Here is a 24,847-nt window from a genome sequence, read left to right on the forward strand (position 1 = left end):
ACATACTGGATATATCCAGAAGGAATAGCTAACTTAAGAACACCACCACCAAGCTTGGTTTGTACTCTCCTACTCTATAAGGTTAGGATGCTGTTGTTCAGGGCTTTGGAAGACACTCTCCCATTTCTTTGTAAACTCACAGAGGTATTTTTTACTCTATTGTCAAGACAATCCAGTATTTGCCACTAGGGGTGATGGTAACTGAAATTTAAATCAGTTTGTGTGGTAGAAAAATGAGGGGAAAGAAAATTACCTTTTCAGGTTGTGTAAAAAATTTCATTGGAAGGACTGGCTCCTTTGGTGAATCAGCATTGCACAAAGCACTTTTACTATTTATAACACACAGGGCCACATCACATACTGTATAAAGTTTCTAGGGAGGAAAAAAAAAGAAAGATCATACATAGCTTTTAGTAGTGCAAAATAATGATAAGAACCAATTTTACCCAAAGTATAAAATGGAATCAAAAGAAGGATGTGTGGTTATTTATTCCTTGAATATTTCATATTTGTATTTGACATTTATTCTTATGTAGCCTCCTAGCAAGCAAACAAACAAACAACCTGTAATTTAACCCAAATGCCAAGGATGCATTAAAAACAGCAAACAGTGGCTCAGTGGATTGAGGTCTGGACCGCGAGCCGAAAGGTCACAGGTTTGATTCCCATTCAGGGCACATGCCTGGGTTGCAGGCCAGGTCCCTGGTTGCATGCACATCAATGTTCCTCTTCCTCTCTTTCTCCCTCCCTTATCCTCTCGAAAAATAAAAGTCTTTGCCCTGGTTGGTGTGGCTCACCGGATTGAGTGCCGGCCTCTGAACCAAAAAGGTCATTGGTTTGATTCCCAGTCAGGGCACATGCCTGGGTTGCAGGCCAGGTCTCCGGCTGGGGGCGTGCAAGAAGCAACTGATCAATGTAGCTCTTGCACATCAATGTTTCTCTCCCTCTCTTTCTCCCTCCCTTCCCCCCCTCTCTAAAAATACATATATATATATATATAAATAAATAAATGAAAAACCTTAGAAAATATAGCACACAAACCAAACTAATCCAAAGGAAACATACAAAAAGAATACTTTCTTGTCTGTAATTCTTACTGAAAGTTTGTAAGATAGCATAGTTGTAATTTTATTAGCTTTTATCCCCTTGCTCTGTATAAATTTTGTACTTTTAAATATTTTATTTATTTTTAGAGGGGGAAGGGAGAGAGAAAGTGAGGAAGAGAAACATCAATATGTGGTTGCCTCTCGCGTGCCTCCTACTGGGGACCTGGCCTGCAACCCAGGCATGTGCCCTGACTGGGAATAGAGCCAGCAACACTTTGGTTCACAGGCTGGCACTGAATCCACTGAGCCCCACCAGCCAGGGCTGCTCTGTAGAAGTTTTAATGTCTTTTTCAGAATAATAAACAGTCCTCAAATAATAGAATTCAACTGTAATGAAATCCAATAAAAACTGACTATAAATATATGTATTTGTATAAACATTCTATAATCTAATATAGCACGTAATAGAAAAAACAATTGTGACAAGGACCATAATATTTTTTCTTATAACATCTTTTTAAAATTTTTAATTGAAACATTATTTTATTTACTTATTTATTATTTAAAAAAAAGATTTTATTCATTTATCTTTTAGAGAGGGAAGGGAGGGAGATAGAGAGAAAGAGAGAAACATCAATGTGCAGTTGCTGGGGGTTATGGCCTACAATCCAGGCATATACCCTGGCTGGGAATCGAACCTGTGACACTTTGGTTCGCAGCCCGAGCTCAATCCACTGAGCTATGCCAGCCAGGGCTATTTTTTCCTATAACATCTTAATACCCAGTGGCCTCATATAATCTTACTTCATTTGTCTTGGATTCATCTGGAGACTGGGCATCTTTTGTTAACTTGATATTTTCTGCCATCTTCTTCATAAAGGCATGGCTATTGTTTTCATTCTTTGTCATTAAAACTTCAAGCATGAACCATAGGCACCTAAATGGTAAACATATTATTCACCTATTAAAGAGACTAAATGTAGGTATTTGTGCTTAAATGGATTAAATATCTTCTTGGGAAGTTCTATTGCTTACATATAATGAGAGTAAAATATAAAGAAAATCCTAATCATTAGCAGAAATAGCTTGTTAATAATATGCAGTTCGATGGAAAGTTAAATCACAAAATATTAAACATAATGAAAACATAGCTTAATATAAAAAAATCTGACAGTTTCATGAGGCACAAAAACTCATTCTATAGGTATTCAACAAACATTTAGGTGACTTCACATGTATCAGTGCCTGGCAATGATGAGCAAACCAGGATAAGTATGCAATTCTGTGTTATAACTGAACTACATATGCTATGAGGCCGATGTGCATAATAACAAGTCACTCAGCTAAGTGGCCACATCTCAAACCATTTTTCCTGTTTTCCACTTGTTACTGTACACTCAATTCATCAAGTATCTGAAGGGGACACCTGAATTTCCAAGTAAAAGGCTAAATCAGGATGAACATCAGAATCACTTGGGGAACTTAAACTGACAAACCTAGGCTAAAGCCTATTTTTAATAAGTTCCCAGGATGATTCCCAGGCAGCCATGGCGCTACTGCTTTACTGCATCAACAGGGAACAAATCATTTGATGATAATCTACGTGTACTTCTTTGTCTACATTCTATGTAAGTTTTAAGAAACTACTGTAAGGGAGAAATTTAGCATTAGGTTAATGGAGTTTGTTTTTAGTAGACCTGTCTTACAAGAAATATTAAATCTGAGTCCTTCAGGATGTAGTGAAGGGACACTAGACAGTAACTTGAAGCCATAAGAAGAAATAAAGAACACTGGTGAAGGTGACAATGTAGGTAAATATAAAAGCCAGCATTATTATATTTTTGATTTGTAACTTTTTAAAATATCTGATGTTAAAGGCAAATGTATAAAATAATTATCTCTATAAATGGAAACAATGTAAAGATTTAATTTATAACAATAATATGAAGGGCATGGAATAGACATACATAGTAGCACAGTTTGTATACTATTGAAACTAAGTTGCTATTATTCAAAACTTGGTTGTTACAAGTTTAAGATGTTAATTGGAATCACTAAGTAACAAAAGATACATAAGATACAGAGAAAACAAGTAGTTACTTGGCAGAAGTAAATCCTTCCTTTATCAGTGAATATTTTTTATTCATTATTTTATTATTATTCAATTACAGTTGTCTGCATTTACCTCCCAACCCCTCGACCTCAGCTAAACCCACCTCCCTCTCTTGCTTTCACCTCCACCCCTTGGTTTTGTCCATGTGTCCTTTATAGTTGTTTCTGAAAACTGTTCCCCCCCATTATACCCTCCCATCTCCCCTCTGGTTAGTGTCAGATTGTTCTTAATTTCAATGTCTCTGGTTATATTTTGCTTGCTTTTTTCTTTTGTTGATTAGGTTCCAGTTAAAGGTGAGATCATATGGTATTTGTCCCTCATTGCCTGGCTTATTTCACTTAGCATAATGCTCTCCAGTTCCATCCATGCTGTTGCAAAGGGTAGGAGCTCCTTCTTTCTTTCTACTGCATAGTATTCCATCGTGTAAATGCACCACACTTTTTCAATCCATTCATTTAATGATGGGCACTTAGGTTGCTTCCAGCACTTGGCTATTGTAAATCATGCTGCTATGAACATTGGGGTACACAGGTTCTTTTGGATTGGTGTTTTAGGGCCCTTAGGATATAATCCCAGCAGTGGAACTGCTGGATCAAAATGCAGTCCCATTTTTGGTTTTCTGAGAAAATTTCCATACCGTTTTCCACAGTGGCTACACCAGTCTGCATTCCCACCAACAGTGCACTAGGGTTCCCTTTTCTCCACATCCTCTCCAACACTTGTTTGTTGATTTGTTTATGATGCCTGGTGTGAAGTGGTATCTCATTGTGGTTTTAGTTTGCATCTCTCTGATGGCTAGTGATGCTGAACATCTTTTCATATGCCTCTGGGCCCTCTATCAGTAAATACTTTAAATGAAGATAAATTAAATCTCTCAATTAAAAAGCAGAGATCAGAATGAATTAAGAACCGCCCCCCGCCCCAGGCTGTCTACAAGAAACTCAGTTTACATATAAGAATGTAGAAGGATAGAAAAATATATGTCATGAAAATAGTAACCAAAAGAAACTAGTCTCTATTTTATTATCAGACAAAATGAATTTAGAGTTAAAAAAAAAAAAAGATTACAAGAGGCCCAGAATGACTATGCCAATAAAGGTTCAATCCAGCCAGAAGCTGTGACTATTATAAATAAATATGAACCTAACAACAGAGCTCCACAATCTTTGAAGCAAAAATGGACAGAATTAAAGAGATAAACTGGTAGTGCTAACAATAATAATCAGATAGTTCAATAACCTATTTCCAATAATGGAGAGAAAAACCAGAGAGAAGATCAATTAAAAACAAAAACAAACAGAAAACTTGGTCTGGTTTGAGAGAGCAACATCAGAAGATCTTAAATTCACCTCTTCCCATGGACACAAGAGTCTACAGCTACATATAGAACAATTTCCTCTTCAAATACCATACAGGGTGGCTGCCTGACAACCACACATTGGGAAACAGGAAGAAAACCATATCTAAGTGGGTAGGAAAGGCTAAACACAACCTTACCCTAACCCGTAACCCCAGAGGGAGCTCAAAACCTGGAACTTCACCCTGGAGGAACAAAGGATTCAAACCCCACACTGGGCACCCCAACTTTTAAGACACTTCAGAGATGAGCCCCCCAAACATCTAATTTTGAACACCAACAAGGCTTGTGTCCTGAGATCCACAAGATGGTAGCAATCTGAAATGGGCTCATGCACTTGAACTTACTAGCCCCAGGGTCCAGCTCAGAGGCAGCTGATCATACACAGACTTATAGTGAAGGAAATTCACCTGCTTATAGTAAAATCTCTTCCCAAGGGGCAGGCAGGTAATTTAACACACACATTTAGAGACCTTCTAGAATACCCTCTGGGGATGGAGACTGGCAGGTGCCATCTTGGTACTCTCCCTTTGCCATGCTCCAGAGAACCCGCAGCACCAGAAGGGACCCTTTACATGTGTCTGATGCCTCATTTTTTGGTGGCTTTCTGCCCAGGGGATACCTCTTCATTGGCTGGCTCTGGAGTCCAGGGGCTTGTATTCTTGGTCACATGGGATTGTAATAATTGGTGTCACCTAGAAAGGGGCACACCTGTGTCTGGTGCTCTGATTTTTGTGACTGTTCCAGGAGATACATCTACATCGCCTGGCTCTGGTGGCCAGTGGGGCCTATGCTTATGGGTTCCACAAGACTGTACCCAAGGGTTCTTAAACAGCTACCACCCCCAGGGCACAGCAAGGATCAACAAGACAGGGGCTCAGTATTTCTGTGAAGGAAGCCTATTAGCTAATCATCCTAACTGTGGCCTGAGGGGCAGGCCTCTAATTTCACACATCTGCGAGCTAACTATAATCTTTACCCAGAAGGTAGGAGGTATCTTCATGTTTACCCTCTGCCATACTCCAGTGCACCAGTGTCTCTTAGAGGAAAGCATTACATGTACCTGGTGGCCAGTTTTTGTGGGTGACACACAGGGGACTCCCTTCAATCCCTTGGTTCTGGTGGCCAGAGAGGTTTGTGTTCCTTGGTCCCGTGGGACTGCAGCAATAGGAAGGACAATTCATGGTAGACTACCATCCCAGGACACTGCACAGACAGTGGACTGAGGCCCACTTCCCCAACTTTCTGTGAAGGAGGCTTGTCCGAGATGCAGGCTTCAGGCTGGACACACATGTAGTGGGGCCCACAGAGCTGTCTCAAGGATCATAGGCTGTGGAAGCCAGCTTGGCACTTGCTCTCTGCCTTGCTCCGGTGTGCTCTCAGGAGCTTGTCCCTTTGTCTGGAGCCCTGATTTTTGCGACTGCATCCCCGGGGATACCTCCAGGTTGCTTGGCTCTGGCGGACAGTGGGGCTTATGCCTGCAACCTCTGAGGACTTTATAAAAAAGTTGCTGCCTGAGAGTCTGGCTTCCAGCCAGCCTGAATCTTGGTGCTGAGATTCCCAACCCCTTCAAACCTTGACAGGTCTTGGCACACCCTCAACTACTTAAAGCTATGAAAAATGTAATAGGCTCCTTAGACGAGCTAAAAGGTTGGAGAAATGACTAAGGTTGAGCTGGAGCAGAGCTCAACAAAAAGGCTCAACCCCCACAAGAAGCCACTGGTCATTGTTTCACCTAATGCAGGGGTGTCAAACTCATTTTCACCGGGGGCCACATCAGCCCTGCAGTTGTCTTCAAAGGGCTGAATGTAATTTTAGGACTGTATAGATGTAATTACTCCTTAACTAGGGGCAAGGAGCTCAGCGTTGCTGCCGGGTAGAAAAAAGAGGTGGGCCGGATAAAATAAGGTGGAGGGCCGGATTCGGCCCATGGGTCTTGTGTTTGCCACCTGTGACCTAATGCATAGAAACCAACACAGAGAGTCAAGCAAAATGAGGAAACAGAGGGACATGTTCCAAATGAAAAAATAACATAAAACCTCACTAAAAAAACCCTTAACAAAATAGTGATAAGTAGTATACCCGATAAGAGTTCAAAGCAAAAGCCATAAAATGTTTGGATGAATACAGTGAGAACTTCAACAAAGAAAGAAAATCTTAGAAGGTATCAAATATAAGTAACAGAGCTGAAGAATACAATAACAGAACTGAGAAATACATCAGAAGGGTTTAACAGTAGACCAGGTGAAGCAGAAGGATCAGTTGATCTGAAGACAGGCAGTGGAACTCACCTAATCCGAGCAGCAAAAGAAAAAAAGAGTGACAATAGCATGTGAGACATGTAGGACAAAATCAAACAGGCTTCCCAGAAGGAGAAGAGAGAGAAGGCAGAAATATTTGAAGAGATAATGGCTGAAAACTTTCCTAAGGTGGAGAAAGAAAAAGAACATCAGATCCAGGAAGAGTTCCAAATAGTATGAACTCAAAGAGACCCTCACTAAGATACTTTATAACTAAAACATCAAAGTTGAAGACAAGAAGAGAATATTAAAAGCAGTAAGTGGGGGACTTATTATGTACAAAGGAACCCCCATAAGGCTATGGGCAGATTTTTCACTATAGTTTAGAGGCCAAAAGGAGTGGCATGATATATTCAAAGTCCTGAAAGAAAAAACTCAAAGTTGAAGGAGAGATAGTTTTCCAGAGAAGTGAAAGCAGAAGGAATTCATTACTACTAAACTGCCTTAACAAGAAATGCTACAGGAAGTGTTCTACTTAATAACAAGAACACATGTAAAAGAATAAATCTCACTAGAAAAGTAAATTCATAGTAAAGGAAGTGGATTAAATACTTATGAAGCTAGGATGAAGGTTAAAAGATAAAAGAAAAATACTATAATTATAATAATTAGTTATGGAATACACAAGATAATAAGGTGAAAAATGTGACATTAAAAACAAAATGAGGGTGGGGGAATACAAATGTTGAGCTTCAGAATGGGATCAAACTTAAGTTGTTATCAACTTAAACTGTTACAATAAATACACAAAAGATAAAGAGATAAGGAATTTAAGCAAACCACTAAAGAACGCATAAAGAAACCACTAAACTACAAAGGAAGAAAGCGAGAGAAGGGAACAGAGAGGAACTAGAAAAACAGCTAGAAAACAACAAAATGGCAGTAAGCATGTATCAATAGTTACTTTATATGGACTACATTCTCCAATTGAAAGACAGAGTAGCTGAATGAATAAAAAAACCCCAAAACTATCTATATGCTGCCCACAAAAGACACATTTTAGGTGTAAGGACACACAGAGATTCAAAGTAAAGGGACTTTGAATCAAAGTAAGATATTGTATGCAAATCAAGCTGGAGAAGCTATACATGTATCAGACAAAAAGAAGGACATTACATAATGATAAAGTCCATTCAATAAGAAGATGTTAACACTTGTAAATATTTATGTACCCGACATAGGAGCACCTAAATATATAAAACAAATATAAACAGACTTAAAGGGAGAAATAGCAATACCACGATAATGTGGAACATGAATACCCCAGTGACATCTTAGGTAGAGTGCGTTCTTGAGGGACTGAGCCCTACACCTATGAAACTGATTCCATCTCCTGGCAGATAGTGTCAGCATTGAACTGAATTCTTAAGACACCCTGCTGGTGTCCAAAAATTGCTTCTTGGTGTGGGGAGCACACCCCAACACACACACACACCCCACACAGAAATTGAATCCAAGAATCCTTTTCAGTCACACGATTGTGATTAGAACCTATGTCTCCTAAAACCTAATTCTGTAGCTTCTTAAAATATGTATCAATGTAGACTTATTTTCGAGCATGTAAAATGCAGCAGTCCTCTCCATCTGTGGGGGATACGTTCTAATACCCTCAAGGGGATGCCTGAAATCACGGATTGTACCAAATCCTGTTTTTTCCTATACATTCATGCCTATGACACAGTTTAATTTATAAATTAGGCACAGTAAGAGATGAACAACAATAACTAATAAAATGGAACAATTATACAAAAGAATGATCCATGTCTTGATGGTACAAGGAGAGATGGAGTGTGAGGTGTGAGATTTCATCACACCTCTCATAATGATGTGCAGTTGGTATTTATGAATTTATTATAAATTGTTTATTTCTGGAATTTTCCATTCCATGTATACATGTTTACTGTTTTAGTTAACCACAGGTAACTAAAATGATGCAAAGTGAAACCATGGATGGGGGGCACCACTGTATAAAGACAATACCACTGGATTCATGTGTTGGAACAAACAACAATAGAGTGACAGCCTCCAAAATGCAAGGATCTCACAGTCTGGCGCTTCACACACAGTAATGTTGGGTAAGATACAACATCTCTCCCAACTGTTAAGATTTTGTCACAATTCCAGTGACCAAAGCTACAGGACACAGAAATAAATGTTGATTACAACTTGAAATAAAACTTAATGTTCCACGTTGAAAAGTGATATGTCAAACACAAACTGCAGGTTCCAATTTAAAAGTACAAAGCAAAAGCCAGCAACTGGAAAGACAGTAAATCTTGCATTACAGTTTTCTGGAGGGCATTTGTAGACAACCTTAGGCCATCTCTCACTCTTTTACCCTGCAGCAAATACAAAGTTCTCCTTTACATGAAGACCACTTCTTGAACCAGTGTTTTGTAATTGTTTACTTGCCCGTCTTTCCTCTAGAGACAAATCTGTGACTGGTATAAAAAATTTAATATTGTATTACTATAGTCTTGCCAAAGAATATTTTGTGTGTTCATGCATATTTTTAGGCATTGTTTTTTGAGGTTGAAAGTAAAGTTTCATTTAAAAGAGAAATTTTTACTACATGGCTTTCTAAATTGTCAAACAGAAGTAACAGAAGTCCATATTAATACAAACTAAAAAATAAAATAAAAAACTATAAAAAGGTTTTTAATCTAATGGGAACAGTAAGAAAAAAATTAGTATTTTTTAAAAAGTAGTAATTTTTAAGAATTCTTGAAAATCAACATGACTTACTCTTTGATATCACGAAGCTGATCGATATCTTGTGATCTTGTGAAATCTGGGTCATGGGCTAGCAGGTGAATCATGTATGGAACGACATATTCAGGCAACAGCGATAATAACTTCTCTAAAGTGAAAACATTATTATTAACAAGAGTAATAACATCTTTATAAAATCCTTCCCTAGTTTTTTGCATTTTAACCATGTCAGTTTCCATTTTCCCCCCTCAGTCATTCTAAATTACAGGCAACATAAAATCTAATAATAAAATAATTTAAAAGGGTACTAAAGCCAAAAAAATAAATAAAATGATACAGAGGGTCCCTGGCAAAGCTAGAATAATTCTTTACTTGCTGACATTTTTTTGAGCAAAGCGTTCTAATCAAGTCATTCTCTTGGATCCCATTAAAAAAATGCAGTTCCCTCGAACAGCATTATGTTATAAAGAGGACTCAGAAACCAGAACTTTAGATTTTAAGTACATAATTACACTGATAGCATTCTGTAAAAATCCCAGTGTTATATAAAATATCTCCCCGCAAATGATATATTGACAAGATGTATCTGCACACCAAGAACTTTCAAAGTTACTTACCAGTAGCCATAGGATTCTGTTTAATGTATTCCCTGCGTATACTGATGTTTTTTAGTAAACACTGTCGTGCATGTGCTCTTCTCTCCTTCACAGGATCTTTGGCACACAAGGCAAAAATTGCCATATACTCCAATGGAAGCAGTAACTTCACAAGGGCCTTATGCAGTTTCTGAGCAAATATCTGCCTTACTTGGTAGCACTCATCCTACAGCAGCACAAAACCAAAAATACTTAAATACAATCCCGTCTGCGAATAAATCTATACAATAAATGGCTCTGCAGCCATAGAAAGTAAATATATTTAACTTGGAAGGTCAAGTAATTGACAAAAATAAGATTGTTACTTACATTAATAACAAGTGCACAGAGCTGAAACTGTTCTGGGGTTATAATTTCATGGTAACAAGGTTCCTGAGCAAGCTTCATTATGGCACTACCAGCAGCTAATCGCAAGCGAGACATATCAGATTTACTATAAACAAAAAAGAAATAAACATTTCCTATAACCATTATCATTCATAAAAATGCTTTGATCCCTTTTTGAGTATTAAGATCCTCAGCATAATTTATACTTCAAATGACATAATCTACAAATATGGGAAAGCTACTTGGAGTTCTTGAGCTTCACACAGGGCAGAAGGTTCAAATCACTGTGACTACTGACAATAAATTTATCCGCCTTCATTTTTAGTTCTACTCTAGCTTAGATCCTCTGCCACAGCCAAGAAACTCTACTTATGATCACAAACACACTAACTACAGTGCTACAAAGAGTCATTTACATTAGTTACTATATTTCTCATTTTAAAAGGAATATACATTCACCGGAGAAAATTTGATTAAAAAACAAATTAAAAATCACCTATTGTCTAAAGTCTATTTCCAACAACTTTTAAATGCATATGCATATATACATACATGTAATAAAAATTTACCTGAAGCCACCTAGGTCTGACAAAATGGAGGGGCTAGAAAACAGGACCTGATTTGTACCAGAAGAGGAGAGACAGCAGACAAATATCCAAAAGCAGAGGATATGGAGATGACAGCCAGTGTCTATCTCAGGTACCATCCTCTGGGGAAGACTTTCTTTTGCACCAACAAGTTTGTAAAGGGAACCTAGAAAGTTCATGCACTCCCATCCCTGCTCAGTGGCCTTTTACTACTAAATAGTAAAATACGACACTGAATGGGATGAAAGGACAATCTTCTTACTTCAACTTCTATGTGGCAGATAGCATGGCTTTAATATTTGGAAGACCGCAGGAAAGGTGGAAATCTGTCCTGAATCCACAGGGGACTATTCGGCATATAAGAGGAGACTTTTGTATGCACTCTTGGAGAACAGGATTGTCAAAGTGAGCACTAGTAACAATGGGGTCCCCTTAAACGGCTTCTGAGGCAAATGGTTCAGGAATCACCACATTTCGCTGTGTATACCGCACATTTTTGGCCCCAAATTTTTAAAAAGATTTTTACTGATTCATTTTTAGAGGGGAAGGGAGGGAGAAGGAGAAAAACATCAATGTGTGCTTGCCTTTCGTGTGCCCCCTACCGGAGACTTGGCCCACAACCCAGGCGTGTGTCCTGACTGGGAACTGAATCAGCAACTCCTTGCTTTGCAGGCCAGCACTCAATCCACTGAGCCACAGCAGCCAAGGCTTGACCCAAATTTTTGAGGGAAAAATAAGGACGCGAGTTGTACATGGGTATAATGATTACATACCATGGGTATAATAATCCCATGTATAATGTGCACAAAAATGTGGAGTGCATTATATATGGCAAAATATGGGGTCAAAAAATAATAGTTACTATTTGGGTGCTTAACTGTGCCAGGCAGTGTAAGAAGTACTTTATGGCCTTTATCTCATTTAATTTTCACTCTATAAAATGAAAAAAACTGAGGCTTAGAAAATTGATACAAGTTCACACAGCTGTAGTAAATAGACTATAGAATTGTATGTTTCTGATTCTACAGCCCAAGTTAACCATGGAATATGTAATATCTAATTATGATCTGCCCAATATTTCATGATATGTATTCTCTAATTAACTATTCCCGTATTTTTTTGTGATGATCAAAAATACTGGAAAAAACATGTTTGTGTGTATCTTTTTGTATGATTCTTCTATCATCTCATGAGTGTAAAAATAGAATCAAAGGATGACATTTTTAAGGGTCTAGACACAAAATGCCAACTGTCCTGCCAAGACTGTGCCAATTATGCTCACTGGAGTAATGAGGGAACCTATTTCCCTGATCCCATATATAAAAATACATACACATTTTTAGCCCCTGCGGGTGTGGCTCAGATGGCTGGGCATCGTTCTGCAAACTGAAAGGTTGCAGGTTCAGTTCCATGTAAGGGTACACATAGAAGGCAACTGATCGATATCTTTCATATCAATGTTTCTCTTCCCCTCTTTCTCCCTTCCTTTACCTCTTTCTAAAATCAAAAATAAAATGTAATAAAGTAAATAAAAAATTAAAAATTTTTTTTGCTGATTTGATAGGCCAGATGTATCACTTAAGTTTAAATTGTATTTAGTGATGCTAAATGTTTTTAAAAAGTAAACTGATAATAAATATGTAGTCTTCATCTCTACTTGTGATCCTGCATATTTATCACTGATTTCTAAGAGCTCATTTTATTAAGCCTTTGCCACTCACTATACATAAGTTCCCCAAATTTAAAACTCCTCATTGTTCCTAACTCAGCTCTAATCCTCAATCTGTTCATACAAAGCTACCCCCGCTTTATTCTATGATAAAACTAATTTATCATGGTTTCCTTGAGTTTATTAAAACATTCTTCATCTTTACTGTAATTGCTCATTTTCCATCTCTTCCACCAGAACGCATATTCCTTGGAGATTTTTGTATGTTTAAAAAACATAGCAGTACCTGATAGAAGAGTACTCAATAAATACTGTATACATAAATGAATAATGAATTCTGCCTACTAACATGAATTTTAAAATAGGAATGAATCACAAGTAGGATTCTTTAGTTATTCTGTTGGTCTCTTGAAACCTAATGTATCAAGAATTTAAAACAAGCTAGCACCATAAAAACTTTGGCTTTTATTTTCATCTTAAAAAGAACAGAAGGAAGCCGTGGCTGCTGTGGCTCAGTGGATTGAGTGCCTCCCTGCAAACTAAAGAGCTACTGGTTCGATTCTGAGTCAGGGCATATGCCTGGGTTGCAGGCCAGGTCCCTGGTGTGGGGGTTGGGGGGAGTAGGTGGTACATGAGAGGCAACCACACATTGATGTTTCTCTCCCTCTCTAAAAATAAATAAATAAAATGTTAAAAAAGAAGAGCAGAAAGAAGAGATGGTAATTTCATGGATTTGAAGAGTGAAAATGCATAGAAATAAAGTTATTTTGTATTTGTAGAACCTTGTATATAATCTTCTGCAAATCACCAGGAGGCTGCGACTCTTCTTTCTTTGAAGGTCTACTAAAATTTTTATTCCTTTCATAGTACCATGTCACTCCACTTTTTTAATCATTATACTACAGGGTGGGTAAGGTTCTTAAAGGCAGGAACTGAATCTTACCTGTTTTCACTGCAATGCTTTTCATAGTGTTTTGCAAAGAGTAGTAATTCAACAAATAATAGATTAATTGAACCACATGCTGACACTAACTCATTCCTATAGTGACTATGACTAAAAATTTATTGAAAAGACTTCAGCCTTTAGGAGTGAAGAAAAATACACCATCACTATTGAAATACAAACCCCAAGTGAATACATATAATTTAATTCCAAATATACAGTGCAAACAACATTCAACATTAATTAGGTAAATAATTCTTATGTAAGCTCTATTAACATTTTGCACTAAAAAAGTTGAAAAGGAAGAAAAAATCTCACCTAATCCTCTTCTGCTCTGTCAGGTCACCCTCACTAACCAACATCGCTGATAATAACCGAAGAGTTGAATTGGCAGATTTAGACTGGTTGTTTTTCATACCCAACAGCCACCTTACCAGAAGTTTAATTGCCTGTACCTATAAAATAGTAACATGCTAAAAAAAGAAAGCAACTTAAAATTCCAATTAAAAGGAAATTAATTTGTTAATCAAGTGAGATGACTTAATTGCCAGCAGACATGCTTTATTAAACAAGTCTGTAGAATAATAATAACAATAAAGACTAATCTTTATTCTGTTTAATCTGTACTAGACACTTTTCTAGGGCTGTATATGTACTTATTTAATTTCCAAGCAAATCTATGAAGGAAGTATGATTTGCACAATAAGGCGACTGAGACATTATTATGACAGAAAACGCCCAAGGTCTGGTCCCTGAATTCATGCCTTTCATACTTGAATACTTGCCCAACATTTTCAAATTATTTCAAAATATATTGTTTAAAATAACTACTTAACCAAAAAAATAACTACTTAACCAATTATAATGATTAAAAATAACTATAACTATTTAGATAGACTGTAGTATTTTTTGTAGTACTGAAAAATTATTTTGATGAAACCATCAAGTCTGTACTCTCACTTAACATTCTGATGAAAAAAATCAGGAGGTTCCATAATGACTTGTGGTTATAATTACTTGTATGCTTATACTCAAAAGATTGTTACCAATATATGTGAAAGCGCTACCTAAAGAATACAGGTATTATTTATGATATTTATTGATAACCTGGAAAAAGGAATTGATAAAATAATGATGACTATGAAGTTACACAAGATGAAACAGATTATCAAAGAAGAAAGTAATGGAAAAGCCTAGTTTTAAATCCTAACACTACCACTTTAAAAATTAGCTTTATAAGGTACAATTTACATCTATTAAAAGTTACCGATTTGATCACAGCTATCTGTTTTTGTCAAGTCACTATTCATATGCTTGTAGGTAGGTACACTGGTGGGGAGGCTACACTTGAGATGTTTTTGAGCATCAACATTCTGCAAACAATCTCTGAGTAAGACGGCCTCACTGAAATTGTTTTAGCAGGCAGGAAGGTCTATGCAAGATGCAGACATCTCTATATCAATAACACAAGACAACTACAGTTTCTTTGAGAAAGACAACTTTTGATTTAAAAATAAAGCACCTCATTTAAAAATGATTATTAACTATTAAGTTCAAAAATAGATCTCTATGAATGTTCATTATTTCAACATAAATGTTATCAAGACCTACAAAAATTTACCTTTGCTAGTACTTCAGGGGAAACCTCTTCATCTGGAGACCATAATTTTCCATTCTTCTCACCTGTTGACTATAGTTAATTGAATAATTTAATTTTTAGAAAGAACTTTAAAGTTTTGCTCATTAAATTTTTATGCTAAATAATGCAGTGCTATATGAAAGTCATGAAGCACAGCTTAGAAAAGAACAAAGCTGAAGAACTCAAACTTCCTGATTTTGAAGCTCACCAGAGACCTATGGTAGTAATCAAGACAGTGTGGTTGGTACTGACATAAGTACAGGCATAGAACAATGAAATGAAATAGAGAACACAGAAAACCCTCACATTTATGACTAATTAATTTTTAAAAGGATCTTAGGAACAATTATTAAGAAGAGTCTCTTCAACAAATGGTTTTTAGAAAATCTAGATATCCACAAGCAAAAGAAAAAAGCTGACCCATTTGTTACCTTAAATGATATACAAAAATTAACTCAAAATGGATCGAAGATCTAATTTAAGAGCTAAAAAAAACAACAACAACCTATGAGACTCTCAGAAGATATAGGGGGAAATCTTCATGATCTTCGATTTGGGAAATATCTGATAAAGGTTTAATATTCAGAATATATGAAGAATTCTTACAATTCAAACAATCCAATTAAGAATGGACACAGGACTTTGAATATCCAATGAAAATAGAAAAATAGCCAATAAGCACATAAAAAATTCCTCAGTATCATTAGTAATTAGGGAAACACAACTCAAAACCACCAGATAATATTTCCCACTACTAGGACAGCTATTATAAAAAAAAACCCACACACACCAGAAAAGAAGAGTGTGGCAAAGATGTATTGGATACAGTCCTGGCAGGTGTGGCTCAGTGGATTGAATGCTAGTCTGTGAACCAAAAGGTCACAGGTTTGGTTCCAAGTCAGGGCACATGCCTGGCTTGCAGGCCAGGTCCGCAGTTGGGAGCATGTGAGAGGCAACCATTTGATATTTCTCTACCTCTCCTTCTCCATCCCTTTCTCTCTTTAGTCTCTAAAAATAAATAAAATCTTTAAAAAAAGATGTATTGGATACAGATGATATATTAGAGAGTTGTACACTTAAAACTATATAATTTTATGAACCAATGTAACCCTAATACACTTAAAAAAAAATCTATTGGAACTGGAAGCCTTATGCATTGCTGGTGGGAATGTAGAGCTGCTGTGGGAAACAGTTTGGGGATTCCTCAAGAAGTTTAACACAGAGTGAGCATGTGACTCAACAGTTCCATTCCCAGGTATGTATCTCCCAAAGATTTGAAAACAGGAACTCAAATGCTCATGTCAGCATTGTTCCTAACAGTCAAAAGGTAGAAAAAGATTCAGGTGCCCATCAACAGATGAGTAAACAAAATGTAGGCCACACACACAATGGATCATTATTCTGGCATAAAATGAAATTTGATCCATACTGTAACACAACCTTGAAACCATTACACTCAGTGAAATAAGCCAGACACAAAAGGACAAATATTGTATGAAAGGAGGTATGTGGAACAGGCTAATTCATAGAGCTAGGAAGTATAACAGAGTTTACCAGAGGTTGAGGGGAGGAGGCAATGGGAAGTTATGGGAAATTATTGGTTAATGAATAGAGTTTGTGTCTGAGATGATTAAGTTCTGGAAGCAGATGGCGGTAATGGTTGCACAACAATGTGGGTGAATATTTTAGGTGGTAGCTTGGGCCATTTTAGAAGAGTCACTCGGCTTTCCTGGGTGTCTCCTACATATACAGGAGGTATTTGTGTTATTAAATGTATGTTTGTTTTTAAAAACAAATCAAAATGAAAACACCCAACAAACAAGAATGTGGATGAATATAGCATAGGTTATCTGTACACTTAATAATAAAAATGGCTTTTTTGAGCCATCTTAACATAGGATCCATTAATAATTAAGTCATCATCTAAGAGGTGTTTTAAATTTCATACTTGTTGCCAGTCACATCTGTCAATAGTGCAAAGAACAGCACAAGAATGTGGAACAGGAATGAGACGGTCATGCTCTTCCATTCTTGTCTATTACATCCAAATGGGGGAAGGGGAGTGCACTGACAACTAAGCTCAGATATTGAGGCTTGAAGACCATCAAACCATGTGGAAGGATTAGGTAAACTTGGTAAGTCAGCACTGCACTGTAAGTCATCCAAAATGATCCAGCACCTAAAATTGGCTTGTCTTTATTAAACAACTCTTTAATTAGGTCCATTTGGTAAAGCAGAGATTCTTAATCAGGTGTGTTTGGGCTCCAACCCAGAGCTAATAAATCAGTGTGAGCACACATGCACACACAATTCAGTAACTAAAATAGAATACATAAATCTAGTGTCAAAATGCAATGTAATTATACAGGGTCCAGCCTGTATATTATACAAATAATGTCCTTTTTTAAATTACAAAGTCTTTTATTACAAAATCATAAGTATGTAATTTCTGTAACACAACAATGTCATATTCAAGCACACCATATGACATTTTAGGTGAAATGTTCAAATTAAAACTACAAACGATTACACCAATATTATCACCCTACCAGCCACACTCAGTCAGGCGTTACTTCTGCCGGACCCTGTATTTCAAAATGCTACTCAAATACAATTCCACTTACATTTTAAACAATGTTTAATAAAACAAAATTCTAGCTCTCAAGTATACAATGTCCTTCAAATGTTAGGATAACACCATTTGATTCATAGTTTTTACTCCATAGTTCATCCATCTCATGTCCTCATTTTTTCCTTCTTAAATGTTAATATGTAGTAATAGCTAAATGGAAGTCAAAATGTCATTTGGAAATCAAGTAAATAAGGAGGGAAAACATACAATAACTTAAAAGGACAAGAGAATTACAGAGAGAGAGAAGTAGAAATTCTGTGTCTGTGATAAAGATGTAGATAGTAGTCTTAATCTCATGATTCTGAATTTAATTAAATGAGAAACTTACCCTGTCATTCATTAGCAGATCTTTCACAATAAAATTTGCTACTACAGATTTCATTGGGGAAGCAAATTGATCTGGTGCTAACATAGAAATGTGGCCCAGTGAAACTAATGGAGTTATAAGTTGTTCTGGTACATCAGCATTCAGACTCCTGCTGAGTGGCTACAAAAAGTCAGAATTACCAGTTGTTCTGTAAAGGGCTAGACATTTTATGGAAAGAGTAAATGTTTCAGAGTCCTCCTGAATTTACCATGCTCAAACAAATCTGTTCTAATGATATGATCAAAAGTAACTTCAGCCATATTAGATAGTTGATTCTTATTTCACGTACTAAAATTTAGTAAGACTGAAGTATGCAGAAAAACGGTAACAAAAACAGAAAACCCAAGTAAAAGGTAGAAGTAAAAACAAGAACATTTCTGCATCATCAAATCAGCATTGTTTTCAAACATAACAACAATAGGTTTGTTATGTTTGTGGATTTTTTTTAAATCCTGTGGGGACATTTTAAAAGGCTATGAACCATAAAAAATCAGTTCACTGGGTTCTGTTCATATCATATCCAATCTATAATAATAGGAATACCTTCATATTTGTAGCAGCAGGCCAAGAATCTTTCATAAGGAAAGGCAAACAGGACTAATTTTCAGGTAGCGGTGTCAGTTATTTTAAACTTGGTTGTTCAAAGTCATCTACTAATACTTTTGAGGATAAATGGGTCACTGGGCTAATTTAGCTAAAATCAAGTAAAATGTTCTAAACACAAACACACATGTAGTATCTGAACATATAATCTGATCTAAAGACTGGGAATACAGTGCTGAATAAAACAGAAAGTGTCCCTGCTCCCATGAAATTTATATTCTAGGGTGGGATAAAAAACTGAAATGAATCCTACCTTCACAGCATAAAAATAAAATTCAATGTAAACATACCCTACATATTATATATACCTCAAAAATCTGTGCAAGCTGGACTTCTTTATTTGTGAATATGGCATGTATACAGTGAACAGCCTGTTTTGCTTGGTGTGGAGTACCTCTTTTTGCTTTCTGGTGTAAAATAGGAATTAAAGTCCTGTAAAACATAATATCGCAGTTAAAATAACCAAAAAAGTCCATGAAACACAAGTAGTTTTTTTGGTTGTCTCCTATGTCCTTTTCTATAACTATTTGGATGAAGGCTGGTAGAAAAGTCTCTCTTAAAAATCACCAAATCTAATGAAATATATAAAGCCCCTTCTCTGTCCCCAAGTATCATTCTTGCCTCAAGAAAGGGTTACTCCAGGGGACAATTTTTGTTTTAAAGTCATCCCATGAAAACAGAGAAATAAATGAGCCCCTCTTAATTCATATTCTAAAACTTGCCTCATGCTATACTTTTACATTTACTTTCTAAGTAGGTATTACTAATTTTTCACAATCCCCTTCAATTATTTTAGGCAGCCATAGGGTGAAAGTAGCAAAAGAGCAAGTTTTATTGAAAAGCTGAAATGATCATATCAGTGAAAAAAAGCATGCAAGGCTATAGATGCATTGGTAGAAGAGTAATAAAAATGGCTAACAGTAATTGAGTGCTTATGCCAATCATGATTCTAAATATTTTTATATGGATTAGCCCTCAAATCATTCAAAGAAAGTTATTATTATAGTCAATAAACATGAAAAAATTAAAGTACACAAATATTATTTAAGCTTCTTAGGGTTACAAAGCTAGGGAACGGGAGAGTTGGGATTTGAAGATATACATTTCTGTTCCAAAATCCATGCACCTAACTCCATACTGACAATGAAATTCAAAGTAAAGCAATCTTTCTATAGAACAATGTGGAACTATCATGCAACAGTCTTAAAACATTAAATAATGATATGGGAAAACAAGTGAAATGAAAAAAAGCAGCACATTTGTATCAACCCATTAATATAAAAAATTGACACATCAAGTAGATAAAACATTAATAAAATATATATAGAAAATATTAACTTTTTCTTAATATTTTTTAAAATGTTAGTTTTACAATGAACGTGTAAGTATAGAAATTAGAAGGAAATCTATAAGGCAAAATAAAAATTTAAGGAAAGATCCTTGTACATTTAATGCAGTGACCCTATTTATAACAGGTCAGGGCTATCACATACAGTGGTGACAAAGGGTTCTCTTATGATAATGGGAAGCCTCGTGTTCAGGGGCAGTACCTCAGACTCCATGTCATGCACTTCAACAACAACAAAAAACCCAGAACATGTGCTAGTCAGTATAAGTTTGATTTGATCTGAACATGCCACGTTTCTCTCCATGAAGGTTTGGAATTATGAGGTAGAGGTTTCCATGCCCAAGTAGACTCCTTGGAGTATTGCTTAAGTCTTTTTGTCACAAACTCATCTATCAGAGTAACAGTTCTTGTAAATAATACAAGTAACAAGGGAAGATATCGTGTCATTCAAATTATTGTTAAGTGCATTATTAATTCTTTTCAGCCTAGTGAAATGACACGTAAACCAGCTTCAACATCTCCCCTTGCTTTTCTCGTGTGCTATGATTCCACAATGCCGTCAGTGTAGTTTCTGAGGTCTACAGGGCTGTGCTTCTGTTTTTCAGTGATTCTCTCCTCCCTTCCTCATTAGTTGTTTAGAAAAAGAGGTTTTATTCTTAGTATTCAAAGTTAACTCTTCCATCTGTACCCATTTTCTACTGCTTCCTTTGGGAAAGAATTCCTTTATGAGTAAATCCTTTACTTCAAATACATGTATTGATTTTCTAACTTTGAAAAACTCACCAGAAATTTTACCTTACTATGTCAATGACTTTTTCTATAATGTATACATATAAAGAGTATCATCTCTAGACTATAAACTCCTTGAGAGCAGGGACTGACTGTGGAAATTCTTTCATATTAGCCAGTATAAACTGACAATGAAGATAATCTATAATAAATATTGAATTATTTCTCAAATTTAACTATTCACAAATTTAATAAAAACTTGAGGAGTCATGAGGCTTCTTGTTCTATGATAAACCTGTAAGGAAAAGTTGGTTTGATTTGGATATAACCCAAACTCTTTGCATATAGTCTGAACATCTGATTCAACAGCTATCAGCATTGTATTCTTCCTCCAAAAGAGATCTCCCACATCTTATGTCTAAATACAGTCTCAGCACAAGTTTGATCCTAAGACAGCCTCTTTAAGATGCCAAAGATATCAAAATGTACTTCATTTTTATGGGGTGAGGGAGAGGTCAAAAACAATAAAAGCACCACTGCCACCACCACACAACTAAGAAATATTTTACTAAGCCCACTACTTGATTACCCCATTCTGTGGTGGGATGTAAAGATAGTAGCTATTGAATTGATAACCAGTTGGAGAGAAAAAGGTGAACACACACAGATTAGGAAAATATATTAATCACAAATTTTAAATTCTGTGATAATTCTGATTATTAATAATACTTTAAAATAATATTTTTATAAACAAAGTTTTAGTTTGTTCCTCCGTCTATATTCTAATGATACGACCTCCCCTACCACCAGAGGCAGAGAAAAGATGAAAGAAGGAATACAGAAAAGTGGGTTCTAAATAAAAATTGTCTTTCTCCTCTCCTGTCTTCCTTGGTGAAAGGAAAACAACGATCCTATGGCTTCCACTCTTAGAAAACATTTGTGTGTATTATGAGAAAAAAATATACTCACGATCGTATCTGGGGTAGGTCTGTTTCTATTTTGTGACCTGTATTTCTAAAAATTTGTATAGCAGCTTCTGCTACCTTGTCATCTTCCATTCGGAGGCACTGTAACAGGGACTCGTATGTCTCTGCAGAGTGGAACGAGGTAGGATGTGTGAAAGACAGAACCTGGAGGAACAGATAGAGCTTTAGAAGTTGAGATAATGGTTTTATTCCATTAAAAGAAAATAAGTATAACTATGATTTAAAATGATGGCCTGCATAAGCTAGCTAAAAAGAATAAAGATTTATATATTGTAGTTAGGTGTGGCTAATAAGACACTGGCCGAAATACTGTTAAGTAGTTTCCTTAAGACAGTTGATATATATATAGCCTTGCCCTATTTTCTTTTTTAAAGATTTTATTTATTTATTCTTAGAGAGAGGGGAAGGGAGAAAAGCATCAATGTGCAAGAGAAACATCGATCAGTAGCATCTTGCATGCTCCCAACTGCCCTCAACCAGGGACTGGGTCACAACCCAGGTATGTGCCCTGGGGAATGAAACCTGTGACCTTTTGGTTTGTGGGACGATGCCCAACCAACTGAGCTACACCAGTCAGGGCGGCCTTGCCCTATTTTCTTCTTAGCTTCTTAGTCTATTCAGATATTGGGAGTGCCAAAAATGTAGGTCCTCTTTTATGGTATGTGATGTTGTGATGTGAACAAAATGCTAACATGGAGTTTTATGTCATGCCAAAAGATACTCTATACAGAAACACTTTAAAAGTGAAATCCATCACAAAAAAATTCAATCATCATGACTATAAATAAAGAAGCCATTATTGTGAACTTTTAATCATGACTATAAACATATAATTATTTCCTATTTCCTATGCCCTAAGTCCCAGCCTAACCTTAAGGAACGTACAGCAGGTTAGACAAAACATGTCTACAAAGTTTACCTTCCATGAAGCAGAAACAATTTAGTTAGCATAATATTTGAAATAAGGGTTAAAGTTGAGAGGCAGGGAGAGGGGGGAATAAAGTATATAGTCTTCATTAACTAATGCAATAATCATTTATTTAATGGGTAATAAAAGGGAGAGATTATCTCACTTGGTAAGGTTTACAGTGATAATATTTAGTTATGAGGTTTTAATTACAGAAAAATGGAGAATCAAATTTGAAAAATCAAATCAACCTATTAAACTATTATCTTAAATATGACTTAAGTCTTAAAACCATCTAAAAACAACCCTATTATTAAAATATAATTAAGATCTTTCTTATGAAGCATCATACCAATTCTTTCCACAACATGATTGTTCACGGAAAGCATTCTAATACAACCCTCTTTTCTACTTAATGTCCATTGAACTGGTTTGTCTTTTCTCTCTTAGTTTATATGTTGTAGTGGTCTAAATGTCTCTTTGCCTTCTATTTCTTCTCTTTACTTCACCCAACAAAAACTCTACTAAATGCTGTTATTACATTAAAAGCAAGGTTAAAAAGCCCCGATAGTACCTTTCTGGCCCTATGGCATTCCAAAATCTGGAATCAACTTGTCTCCATTACTCCCCAAAGCAATCTTTTTCTCCAGTCAGGCTAGATTCCTAATGATCCCTAAAATATGCCAAGAATTATTCTCTTCGATGATGATGAGTTCCCCCTAGATTAAGTCTTACCTTGTCTACAAGTCTTGCCTGACTTAACTCTTACTAGTTGCTGAATTGTCTGAATTCTTTGGCACCTCCTACTATTATTACCAGTTGTTTAGAAATTCCCTGATCAGACAGATGCTGACACACAATAATTCCTGTGAGCAGTCCCACTACCCCAGATGCAGGTTCTGTAAAAGGAACTAGATCATTTAGCACATACTATTACAAGCACAACAGACATGCAAATTACAAATGAAACAGCAGAAATCCCAAAATATTATTTTATAATGTAAAATAATTACATTATTATAATGTAAAACACATTTTAATAAAATGTTTCCTACCAAAAGTTTAAATCTTTTGAATAGTTTCCAATGAAATAAAGCCTGACTCTTAAATATTCTTAACAAAATTCAAATTATGATTACTGAAATGCCTTTAGACAAAATTGTTTCAAAAATACCTTAAGATTGGGGTGGTAAACACAATACAATATACAGATGATGTATTATAGAGTTGTACCCCTGAAACATATATAATTTTATTAATCAATCTCACCCCAGTAAATTCAATTTAAAAAATACCTTAAGAAGTTCAAGTCCTGAACGAATAGCTGTATCTGGACTTACACCCTCCTCTTCATCATCTGCTGTCCCCTCTATTGATTTATTCATCAGCTTTACCAGTGCACTATTAATAAAAGAAAATCTAAATCAGTAACACCACTAGATTAGTAACTGTACCCTAACTGCATTGTGGCAAGACATACACAGAATCTAAACATTTGATTCAAATATGTTCCTGGGAGAAAAAGTTATTTTGTGACTTTTTAAATTTTGCTCTCTACTTAACAGTTCAGGTTATTTTTAGTTTATCTCCCTCACCCCTTAACTCAATGTATATTAATAACTCTAGTGGAAAACAACAAAAGTTAAAAGTATATGTTAGAAATATATTTATAAAAGTATAAGCAATTTAATATTCATTTCCACATGTTAAGAGATCATTTACAATTTTAAGAAAACAACAAGATGGTAGTTGCTAAATGGACAAAAGATAATTCACTCAAAGTAAAAAACAAATACATGGGCAAAAGCATTAATCACTGGTAATTAATTTGCTGAATTAGTCATTTTATTCTAGAAATTCCTGCAAAGAAGCAATTCATCAGGTACATCATGTTATATTCATAAGCAGATTTACCAATGAAAAACC

At 35.9% G+C, this 24,847-nt stretch overlaps 1 protein-coding gene across 2 annotated transcripts in view; it reads right to left on the reverse strand.

The window, feature by feature from the left end:
* The window catches only part of PDS5A (PDS5 cohesin associated factor A), a 118,041-nt gene that overhangs the window by 24,922 nt on the left and 68,272 nt on the right, over positions 1–24,847 (reverse strand). For both annotated transcript variants that reach the window (XM_045834152.1, XM_045834153.1), the window contains exons 18-28: positions 24,217–24,322; positions 21,998–22,158; positions 19,260–19,383; positions 18,310–18,468; positions 15,332–15,400; positions 14,029–14,165; positions 10,494–10,617; positions 10,146–10,350; positions 9,562–9,676; positions 1,851–1,983; positions 254–373 (exon numbers count right to left, since the gene is read on the reverse strand). In XM_045834152.1, coding sequence (XP_045690108.1) covers positions 254–373; positions 1,851–1,983; positions 9,562–9,676; positions 10,146–10,350; positions 10,494–10,617; positions 14,029–14,165; positions 15,332–15,400; positions 18,310–18,468; positions 19,260–19,383; positions 21,998–22,158; positions 24,217–24,322 — 1,453 coding nt within the window. The remainder of the gene's footprint in view (positions 1–253; positions 374–1,850; positions 1,984–9,561; positions 9,677–10,145; positions 10,351–10,493; positions 10,618–14,028; positions 14,166–15,331; positions 15,401–18,309; positions 18,469–19,259; positions 19,384–21,997; positions 22,159–24,216; positions 24,323–24,847) is intronic.

The sequence above is a fragment of the Phyllostomus hastatus genome, unplaced genomic scaffold (genome assembly GCF_019186645.2).
Source record: "Phyllostomus hastatus isolate PE091 unplaced genomic scaffold, TTU_PhHast_1.1 phas_contig_196, whole genome shotgun sequence".
Taxonomy (NCBI): domain Eukaryota; kingdom Metazoa; phylum Chordata; class Mammalia; order Chiroptera; family Phyllostomidae; genus Phyllostomus; species Phyllostomus hastatus.